Source organism: Pholis gunnellus, assembly GCF_910591455.1.
Source record: "Pholis gunnellus genome assembly, chromosome: 4".
Classification (NCBI taxonomy): domain Eukaryota; kingdom Metazoa; phylum Chordata; class Actinopteri; order Perciformes; family Pholidae; genus Pholis; species Pholis gunnellus.
The window spans coordinates 26,546,379-26,558,514 of NC_136530.1; the positions used below are offsets into that span (position 1 = coordinate 26,546,379).

The 12,136-nt window shown below is 40.1% G+C and overlaps 1 protein-coding gene across 2 annotated transcripts in view; it reads left to right on the top strand.

Annotated features, from left to right (window-relative positions):
* Positions 1-12,136, top strand: part of nfic (nuclear factor I/C) — a 65,668-nt gene that overhangs the window by 9,484 nt on the left and 44,048 nt on the right. For both annotated transcript variants that reach the window (XM_079158066.1, XM_079158067.1), the window contains exons 2-4: positions 3,280-3,450; positions 3,669-3,845; positions 8,154-8,337. In XM_079158066.1, the coding sequence (XP_079014192.1) occupies positions 3,280-3,450; positions 3,669-3,845; positions 8,154-8,337 (532 nt within the window). The remainder of the gene's footprint in view (positions 1-3,279; positions 3,451-3,668; positions 3,846-8,153; positions 8,338-12,136) is intronic.

The window sequence follows — 12,136 nt, forward strand, 5'->3', positions numbered from 1 at the left end:
GCTACGTGTTCTCTTCTCGTTTTCAACAGCTGCCGTAACTATGACAACAACAGATGCATTCGGCTGAAGGTCGCCAGTTAAACCGTAACATCGGTGATACTGGGAAGCTCTGCTCCCTTGAAAGAGACACTAGCTGAAATAACCTAATTAATACTATGTCTTTAGACTTTTGCACTGTGTCTTTTGTTATGAAGCAATTCACTGGGACATACTCCTTGTATGGGCGAACGTTTCTTGACTATAAAAGGATTACCGTAGCTAGTGAGTGGGCGAGTAGGGAGAGCGGGCGCAGTGGATGAGCTCAGAGGAGACAGCTGTGGATCACAGCGGAGGAGAAATTATTGGTAAAGTCTGTAAACGTCTTCTTGCTGCTTCTCAACCACGGAGAGCTAATTTAAAGACTTTGCAACGTGAAGTCAGTTTCAATGTTGTCTCAGGCTAAATAATATGTAAAAGTGTAATAACACTGTCTGTAGCGACCAGCTGAACAGTGTGTACAGTTACTAGGATCGTTATGATTCACAGATACTGTAATATTAGTAACACACCTGTCGCAGCACCGTAGCAGTTCTAGTGTAACATACATGTTGAAATAGTGTCAGCAGCCCTCGGTCTCTCTGGTCTCGGTCTCGCTGATTATCACTCGGTCACTATTTGCACTTTCTACTCAGTTTACAAGCTTTTGGTTTATACAACAGTTACAATCCTAGTAAAATGCTCTGTGTAATTAATTCATTCCTCCATACTTGATAAAACTGATTTATCATTTTTACTGTGTTTGTAGCTCTTGCCATAACTACACATGTAAGATGATAATGCTGTAGTACACTATACCTTTCCTCCTGTCACACTTACTGCCATACACCTTGATGTTATTACATGACAGTATAATGTAACAGTGAATCTGCAATGTTTTACAGGTGATCTGAGGGTCCTGAAGCTCCTGTCTGATGAGGTTTACCTGAACCCAGCAGACTCTCCACACAGTATGAGAAACCACCACTGACCTGAGAGCTCCATCAGCATCTGACAACTTCAGTCTACAAGAAACCCTTTACTGATGGAGCACATGATCTGGACAGTTTACATACAAGTTATGGCTTTGCTACTTTTTTCATTATTTTTACCCAATATATATTTTAATGTCAGTTTATGAATAAAGAGCTTTATTTTTAAGGATGTTTTTTTGTCATTTTTAAATTTACAATTTATAATCTTGTGGTATTAGATAAATATAACATGTTCATTCACAAAGGTTTTATGTAATAACACTGTTTAAACACGTGATGTGAAAAAAAACCATTTATCTGTTTCAGTCAAACTTTATTTGAGTAGACAGATGACAATATGAATTATACAATATGATCTACAGTACTTGGAAGTCTTTCTAACAATCTGAAGCTTTGACAATTTCACAGCATAAATATGGCAATATTATATAATATGTTTGTATAAGATTATCAATTCCACCTTCAGTTCTGTTGACATGCTGCCATGGTAACATAGGCACAGCTCCAACACTAATCAATATACCATCATTATGATCACTTTTGTATGTTTATCAAGTGTCTTTTTACCAGAAATAATCACCTAACTACTGTTTCAGATTTAATTTCCACCGTAACACGTTAGCTCTGTATCTCACATGGATGTATAAAGATACAGTATCTCCTCACATCAAATACTTTTTTCTTCACTGGGCTCCGTCGATCATTTCTCACAAATATACAGTGAAGGAAATAATTATTTGATCCCTTTGCCGATTTTGTAAGTTTGCCCACCTACAAAGAAATGAACGGTCTATAATTGTAATGGTAGGTTTATTTTAACAGTGAAATCCAGAAAATCACATCATATAAATGTTATAAATTTATTTTGCATTTGATTGTGTAAAATAAGTATTTGATCCCCTAGCAAAACATAACTCAGTACTTGGTGGAGAAACCGTTGTTGGCATGCAGAGGTCACATGTTTCTTGTAGTTGGTCACCAGGTTTGCGCACATCTCAGGAGGGATTTTGGTCCACTCCTCCTGCAGATCCTCTCCAAATCCTTAAGGTTTCGATAATACTTGTGATCTCTGTTGAATGAAAAGATTATTAATGCAACTCCATTGCACAAAGTTATTTATAAACATCTGGTAATTTATGCCTGGCAAGCTTTACTACTGTATCCACACGTTAATGAGACGCTAGGCTTGATGATTTAGGCAACAATAATGGCAATAAATAAAATAAATTTGATCAATTAGAAGTTTTGTTAATGTACAATGTTAAAATGTCTAGGTTGTTAAAAAACATGTCAGTCCACCATGAGGGCAGCTGACTGCTGGAGCTTGCATAATCTTCTTGCATAATCTTTACAAAAATCTGATACATCACCATATTTGGAAATTCCACGTGTAGTGTTTAGTTTTCATATATGTCCAATACATGTTTTCCCATATGTATGTAGATTTCACTAATGCTGATTGACTATGCAGCTCAGAATCGTACACCACACCAGCCAAAACATTTTCACTCAGCCTCTCCAACCTGCCCATTGGGAGAACCGTGAACACACCACGGTTCAAAGAATCAGAGCAAATTATGAGCACACAGCTAATACCTTTGCTATATGTAATGTTATACAATGATAGGACAATATAAGCTGTTTCTGTACATCCTCTGGACATTTTATTTGAGTAGCCATCTATAGATAAAGTAAAAAATAACCAGATCAGAGTATCTTTTTTTGGTTATGCCACTTGACTAACCACAAACAGACTTAAATACTGATTGAGGTCCACCAGCTTATTCTGAAGCTTCCAGCAGCATCTCATGATCATGGAACAGTGGTTGTTCAAACTTTCCATCATTCATCTATTATATTTTATGATCATAAAGTGCTCAAAATAATGGACAATTTAAACATCTACAGTTTTATGACAACTGACCACCACTGAATGTGTCATATGGTCGCAAACTGTGGAACAAGAAAGTAAATTAACTTTGAGTTTAGATTGTTTTGTCAGAAAGCATAGCCAAAGTTCAGGAGGATCAAACCGCTATCCCAATGGCCCGCTTTCCTCCTGAGCCACAAAGAGCGAGTGAAACATATATTGATTACCACTGAAGTATACATCTGCTTTGTTAGATGGATGACTTAAAGCTGAAACATGTCTGGTATACTCCTGGGAAAATATAGCCCCTGCCTCATGTGGGATCTGAGGACATTGTGGTAAAAGGTGCTTTGGTTATAATTGTGTGTGTATTTACGTTCATGTCTATCCGCCATGTAGGATGAGTTCCATCCGTTCATTGAGGCTCTGCTGCCCCAGGTCCGTGCCTTTGCCTACACATGGTTCAACCTCCAAGCCAGGAAAAGGAAGTACTTCAAAAAACATGAAAAAAGGATGACCAAAGACGAAGAGAGAGCTGTCAAAGATGAACTGCTGGGGGAGAAGGCAGAGGTGGGATGGATAAATAGAGTGGTGTATAGTAGAAATAAACAATTATGATTTGTTTTACAATTCAGGCTTAAATCAACTTCTGATGAACAAACTGAAGACGTTTTCTCAATCCAGTATTTTACAATATGTTACGATACTTTAATATTCCCATATATTAATACATTATTTAATAAATGAATTGACTCTCTAACTCCCTTTTCAATATCATCCGTTCCTAGGTGAAACAGAAGTGGGCCAGCCGTCTTTTGGCCAAGCTAAGAAAGGACATTAGACCTGAATGCAGAGAAGACTTTGTGCTGTCAATCACTGGGAAGAAAGCTGCGTGTTGCGTCCTGTCAAACCCTGACCAGAAAGGCAAAATGAGACGCATAGACTGTCTTCGACAAGCTGACAAGGTAAACTAGTAAAATAGTGCAAGGTTCACTTCCAGTAGTTTGTTCCTCAGTCTGTTTGCACCACAAACCAAAAGGATAAGTAAATGTTGATGTTATTGATGATCTTGTCTGCTCGCTGTAAAATCCAGCTGTTCCTGGGGCAGCTTGTGTGTTCTATCCCCAAGGTTTTTTCATAAACAGAAGAATGGTTTTCTGAGAAAAAATAATACTCAAACTATCTAAGTAGGAAATAACTAAAACATCATTCAAAGTCTGTCGGCCATTTAATGTCTTCTTTAAAAGTTATTTAGATTATTATTGGGAGTTGATCACATGCTCACAGATATTTTCAGTAAAAGTGGACCTCATTATGTGTGTGGAGCCTCCATGCACAACGGTGATTTACGTCCCCATGTGACTGGTTGCGGCTTCCTAGCCATCGGCAAAAAAACGTAAAAGTGGTGCTGAAAAGCTGAGAGAGAGGTCCCTTGAGGCTGATGCAGTCAAATGTTTTCAGTTAGGCACCTCAGTGGAGTGTGGATAAAGGTACTAGCAGCAGAGAGAGCAGCCCACTGAGCCCAGGGTTACCAGGGTACCAACTGTTGTCAAGGTTCTGCAGAACGGGACACAACATACAAGGTTGATGTCCTACATGGTCATGATCATTGACAAATTGTACTTAGCATTAACAAATTAGAGACTAAAAAATGTTGACTATTTTTTTCTTGTTTCTCTCATTTCATGAAGGAACAAAACCTACACAAAATATAAATGTTGGTTGTCTATTATTTAAACTGCTGTATTGTCCAATTGGATTTAATATACTAGTATACTAATTTAGCAATTACTAATATACTAACCAGTGGCTGGTGGAAAATGTTCTAGCTAGGGCTGTGCCACATCCAATAAATTTCAGCAAACATCCCAGTATGATGTAATACAAAAAAATTAAGGTATCAAAAACGCATTACTACTTTGCAGTTAAATATTTAACATTTATTCCAACACAAAAAAAAGCAGTAAATAACACTTTGATAAACACGTCAGGACATCTTATTTTTGTCACCCTCACAGGGAATTCAGTAATATAATATGTATTTATCATATAATAATATTCAGTATAATATAAAACACACACACATATATATATATATCTATATATATATAGATATATATATATACAAATATAATATAATAGAACATGTTTATGTATTGAGATGCCACTATGGACCTTGTTTGTTGGGGAAACTAATAGGGAGGTAAAGATCAGGAGAAGTAAACATGAAGTGCACCAGCTCGCCAAACCTTTCTGTGTACCAGCTACTAAAGAAGCTTCGCATGTACTGCTTCCCTTTCCCGCTAGTCTGCTGTCTGATTGTGAGGTCAGGCTGATCTGGGATCAGCTCTTTAACTGCAGTTTCTCCGCCAAAGTTCTCCTCTCAAACGGGGTTTGGAGGAGTAGTGCCCACGCTCGCCTTGACTGTAGATACTAGTCCTGACAAGGATGCGCAGCTTAAGGGCAATACAAATTTGTATAACTTATTATTATTATAAAAAAAAAATGTTTTGGCTCAAGGGGGGCGGCGCCCTCTATTGGCCAGCCGCCACTGATACTAACATTATATTTAAAGGTATCTCATCAAACATTTATGGTCTATGTAAAAATATAGTGGAATAATGTCTACCTGAGCAGAGAATGAAGTGTCTCCCCCTCTGTGTGTTGCTTCTCCTTGATTTGTTGACACAGCAGGCCACAAGCTCTTTAGTCAGTGCATGTTAGTGCATGTGAGCGTGCCTCACTGGCTGTCAAGTTATTTTGTTAATGTCTGCACTTTCCCCACTTGAAAGGGATTGACGAGTCCACCCGAAGGGTCCCAACTGGATTTCACTCAAATGACCAAACTAATTTTTTTCTTTTGGTAGGTTTGCAGTTCATCAAATCACTTAGCCATAGTGTGGCGTCGTGTAGTGAATTGTAGTTCAGCTTAGTTCACTTAGCTCACTTAGTTCATCTAGGTAAAAAACCTTTAAATAGAAAAGAAACAGAAAACAGAACCCATATTAAATATACAAATGAATGTACACAGGCAAAGCTGTCATAATGGCTTGATTAATAAAGCACCAGTGCCACATCCTAAACATGCCCTGATATTAATCAATGCAGTTAATGCTCTACGTCATGTGTATTTACAATACTATCAGTAAACAAATTAAACCGCTTAAACTATTACAATTTACCACAACCAGATAGAACCCATTCCCGGACAATCAACCACAACAAACAACGGTATTACACAACAAAGGGCCAGACTATTGGCGTATGCATTTGCCACAGAACCCTGTGACGTAACGCGAATGCTAATGCTAAAATACAGCTGATATCGCCGTCCCGACTTATGGCGTCATCATGGAAGCGTAGCACCCACCCTCCAGTTCCCCATCAGGTACATACTGATAGCTCTACCAGCGCCTCTGACATAGTTAGTTTTGTTAGAGCCATTAGCTGCAGGTCGTCGGCTCAGCTGTCGCGCTGTTGAGAGGCAATCAAAATGCTCCCAATCTTGCATTTAGCAGCTTTAATGTTACAATATTATGTTATACTAATTGGCGTTGTCGGCAGGATCCCAAGAGAACTACAACTGGAAAGTGCAAAAGTTGAATTACTCTTGCTTTGTTAAAACTAAAGTTATAGTATTTATAACTGTAAAAAGTAAATACAGGTTGACAACATTAACAAAAGTAAAGTTGGCTAATGATACCAATTTGTTAATAGCATTTCATTTGATAGGTCAAGTAGTTGACTGGGTTTTATTATGTAAGCAGTTGTGGGATGCAAAATGTTGACAATTTGGGGCAACATGGTCGATGATTTAATGAATGGAATTTTCCCCACACTGCAAATCAAGAAAAACATCTAGATTACAGATCCATATGCAACCTAGGTTATTATAACCTTAAACAAATACAAAGTTAAACAAATAATACATTTAGGGTAAACTAATTAAATAACAGTTATTAAGGTCATTGACATTAACAGTCGTAATGGTGGTTTACACTGTTGGTTTTTGCAATTTACTTTGTGTACAGCGGTAACAGCCAGTGTTACTGTAGCGCCGCTTGCTGGAGACAGAGGGAACAGTAGATTGTGAGAGACGAGTCAAAGAGAGGTCGCAAACCAGTGAGGAGAGAAGGAATATAAGAGCAAAGAAAGAAGTTTTGAGTAGTGTAAACTTTATTTTTCCAGTTTTTGAGGATTTCGTGTTCCTGCTGACGTTGCTGGAATCTGTTTTTTTTTTTTAGTTTTGAACAGGGATATGATGAGTTAAAACTGTATTTTGTACATGTCAATTAGCAGGCTATTTCCTTTTTTTCAAGCTGAATGTGCAGCCAAAATTGCTAGTAGCTATGTATTTTGTGCATTTCCTTTGTGTAAAGGGAATTGAGAAACTACATCCAACATGCATGGTCAAGTTTAGCCTCGTTAGCATTGTATGGTAAACAATGCCGCCATTATAGGGTACGGTGCAGATAAGTAACATATATTTAGGTGCTAGCTCTACTCAAGTACTTATTTCGTGACGGAATATGTAAGAATATAATATTTGTATGTATATTGCATTGTTATACAACAGGCCAGGTTTTTTAGTTATGAGGATGGCTTGGAGTTTACACACACAAAGCTGGGAAATGAAGATGGCAAGCCACCCATAGGAGAAATCACGTTGGATAGGCATCTTATTCTGCCAGACCAACCTACCAAAGCGAAATAAAACAGGGAGAAATATTTATTTTCTGAGATTTTGGTTTTATTTTGGAGGGTTTAAAGAAATTTATATGCACAATTCCTCCGTGTGTATGTGAGGTATGTGATTTGGTACCAATTTATATGTGTCTACTACTATTTGTCTGCATAAATAAGCAGGCAGTTCAAACGCACTCCTTGGTCTGTGGTCTGTTACTTCTGAGTTCTAGTTACAAACGGCTCCTCCGAACCTAGACTCCGGTCCTAGCTATCTGTAAATAACTACAGTGCTACACATATGTTTTGTGTGTGAGCTTCCCTGGTCTCACACACATATACAGAAGACTATTCATTTATCCTGCTGTAGATGACATCATCTAATTTTATTTGGTTGACAGGTATTTCAATTATGAATTTGAAGTAAAACTTTAAAATGCATAGATGACTTGAAACTACTCAGAGTATGGTTCACATAAAGGGGAGCATTGGTGCAGTGAGTCCTCATGGTATATTGTTATTCTCACCTTGGCAAGAGTTAGATTTATGCTGTTTTCAGTCAACAATGATTGTGTTTTGTCTGTTTCAAGGTGTGGAGGTTAGACCTGGTGATGGTCATCCTGTTTAAAGGAATCCCATTGGAAAGCACAGATGGAGAGCGGCTGGTCAAGGGAGGCCAGTGCTCTAATCCAGTCCTTTGTGTCCAGCCTAAACATATCTCTGTGTCTGTCAAAGAGCTTGACCTCTACCTCGCTTACTATGTGCAAGAGAGAGGTATGTACGAACACACACTTTCACTGCGGTAAAATTCAAATACTGACTCACTACATCAGGATGTTGACAATACAGCCAGGAGAATACACCTACATATTTTTTTCTCCTCTGTTTGCATGTTGGTTTCAGGCTTCCCATTCTCTTTAAAATGAAAGCACTTGTCAGATCGTTGTCACAAAGGTTCTGAATCTAAAACAACATGGAATAAATCTTTGGTAATATTAGCTATTAGTCACAATAAAAGCCTACCGCTGCCTTGATATTATAATGGATTTAAATTGAACCACATGCAGGTAGTGGGATGGTATCATTTTCATAGTAGAGCTTTAACATTGCTTAATTTCCCTATCTATCTATCGATTGATATATCTATCGATCTATTGATCTATCTATTACTTAAAGCTTTTTAACCTGTTTCCACTCCAGTAAAATTAGCCTAAAACGCCTCTCCAAGGCAGTTTTCTAATAGATGGGACTTTGTGCCTAAATGCCTGACAATATATTTACTTTTCTCTGAAATAAATACTATCAATGTGTTTAATACTTAATATTAACCTGTTACCACTACAGTAAAATTAGCCTAAAACGCCTATCCCAGGCATACCCAAAGTAAATTGAAAGCTGTTCTTGAACCATTTGGAGTACATGTATGGTTTTGGTCTCTTTTGAAAGGTAACACTGAAGTTTTTCCCCCAACAGTCAGAATCACTGTAAGTGCTACTGGCATTGAGTAATAGAAGTTGGAACACACTGAGGTAGAAGTTTTTTTTGTTGTGTTTTGCAAACAGATGCCTGCAGATGACTATAGCTGGACTTATTAGCTGGAAAACACAATGGGACCACAGTATGAAGCCTTACCTAGTCCAAGTTCAAATTGATTGATAACAATACCACAGAAAATGAATATTTTACACGTTTTTCTAAGGGTATGTCTAGGCGCTTTCCAAAGAAGGCCATTTGGAGACATTTTATATGTGAACTGAATTTACGTTCGAAAATATATAAATAATTACGCATATCTGCCGTCTAATTTGAAATGATGCAACAGCAGTCCGTGGGTATTTATGGACGTAATAATGTGTTTTGCACTAAATATTTTACTGGATTGGATCGTCTGGACCTTTGGCAATGTAACAAGACTGTTTTTGTTGGAATATTATGGATGGGTGGATTTCTATGAAGCTTCATCAGTGAGTTGCCTCGATTTTGTAACTGTTTGTTTGTTGGTTGGTGGTCTGACAGAGGCGTTGATTGTACCTGCTGTTGTGATTGTATCTTGAAAGGGTTTGCTGAAATCGAATCCCAAGAATCTTAGATTTCCAAAGATATGTCGCATCAGTACCTACCTATACATAGCAGTTGTGTACATGACACAGATGTACAGTTAACAGGCCGTCAGTGTTAAGAGGTTCTCTACCTCTTTCCACTGTTTTACTGTCGGCAAATATGAAAAACTAAATTATTGACATCAATAGAATTATTAATGTCAGTAAGATTATTAACAATTAATAATATTAACGGGGTACCACCCTGAGAACAGGGATCAATAACCAAACTATAAACTAAGTCTCATAATTAGTTTTCACTCACAATGTCAATAGTCAAAGTACTATTCCACATTCAAAGTGAACAGTGAAGGTTGAGTTTGAGCAACAGGCTACAGCTATTATCACAATACACATGCACAACATAATCACAGAAAGCTGCTCTTTAAAGTATAACAGAGTTTATTAAATTCCACTAATAATTAAAGCTGCGACCAGCATTAATCGGGCCCTCGCAACTTCACGCACGTCGAGGGTACTGAAAGGACTCTGTGTAACGCGGCCATGCATTTCTGTCACCATCATACACCGCGTGCATGAGTCAGATGATATTTCCTGCGTCGACCAGCAGCATAGCAAGATCATGTTGCCAGGTGTTAAGCCTCAAATGTTTTGATTGTACCTCCGATACAATCATAAATGTAAGCCTGTTAAGATCATTAAGAAAATGAATGTGTGTGAATGCGCTTCAGTGTTTGTAACATAACAGACTGTCAGTTTACTGGGATGGGGGTCAACTCCCTGCTGTGTCCTGCTGATTGTATTTGGACTTACATGAAAGTTAACAGAACAGTAGTGCCATTTGCTTTTACTTGAACACTTTAATTTAACACTGTTTTCATTTTAAGCTCTTTTGTAACTTTAAATTGTAGTGTGAAGCATTCATTGTAACATTTAACCTGATTCTCATGTAGAAGCTCTGGACAGATCAATTATACTAATGCCCACTGACATGGTTTGAGGATCGACTGTTATCTAACTTTTGCTCTCCAAGCATCTTAGTTTGCACACATTTAGATCAGAGAAATCTTTTTCTCATGGTGTGCCCACAAACCCTTTTAATAAGTTCAGTGTTTGGGCCGCTGTAATTATAGAATCCTGCTAACGTCCGTGCTTATCAGTAGGTGGCACTATGACTATGAGTTAATATTGGCATGCAGAAGTCCTAAAATCATGACAGTCATCAAGCATGTCAAGTTTGACATGTCAAGATCGCCCATTGTAACGGGTCGGGCACCCCATACTCCCGCAGCACCCCCCACAAGAACCCCCGAGGGACCCGTTGAAAGCCTTCTCCAAGTCCACAAAACACATGTAGACTGGTTGGGCAAACTCCCAGAACCCCTCCAGTAGTCTTGCGAGGGTAAAGAGCTGGTCCATTGTTCCACGGCCGGGACAGAATCCGCACTGCTCCTCTTGAATCCGAGGTTCGACAAACGGTCGGAGCCTCCTTTCCAGCACCCTGGCATAAGCTTTCCCCGGGAGGCTGAGTAGTGTGATACCCCGATAATTCGAGCACACTCTCTGGTGCCCCTTTTTGAAAATGGGAACCACCACCCCGGTCTGCCAGTCCATGGGCACTGATCCCGACCCCCATGCGACACTGAAGAGGCGTGTCAGCCAAGACAGCCCAACAGTGTCCCGCGCCTTCAGCATCTCAGGGCGGATCTCATCCACCCCCGGCGCCTTGCCACCAAGGAGCTTTTTTACTACCTTAGCGACCTCTGCCAGAGATATGGGTGAGCCCCCCCCAGGTCTTCAGGCGCTGCCTCCTCTGCAGAGGACATGTTGGTCGGGTTTAGGAGTTCCTCAAAGTGCTCTTTCCACCGCCCGACGATGTCCCCCGTCCGGGTCAACAGTCCCCCCCCCCCTGCTGAGAACAGCCTGGGGTAGGCCCTGCTTTCCCTTCCTGAGCTGTCGGATGGTTTGCCAGAACCTCCTTGAGGCCAACCGAAAGTCCTTCTCCATGGCCTCCCCGAACTCCTCCCATGCCCGAGTTTTAGTATCCGGGACCACCGCAGCTGCAGTCCTTCTGGCCTGAAGGTACCTCTCAGCTGCTTCAGGAGACCCCCGGGCCAGCCAGGCCCTGAAGGTCTCCTTCTTCAGCTTGACGGCTTCCCTCACCTCCGGTGTCCACCACCGGGCTCTCGGGTTGCCGCCACGACAGGCACCGATGACCTTCCGGCCACAGCTCCTAGCGGCCGCGTCCACAATAGAGGCATTGAACATGGTCCATTCGGATTCCATATCCGCAACCTCCCTCGGGATGTGTGAGAAGTTCTTCCGGAGGTGGGAGTAAAAGACCTCCCGGACAGGGTCCTCCACCAGACGTTCCCAGTTCACCCTCACTATACGTTTGGGCTTGCCGGGTCTTTCCAACCGGTTCCCCTGCCATCTGATCCAACTCACCATCAGGTGGTGATCAATTGACAGCTCTGCTCCTCTCTTCACCCGAGTGTCGAAGACATACGGCC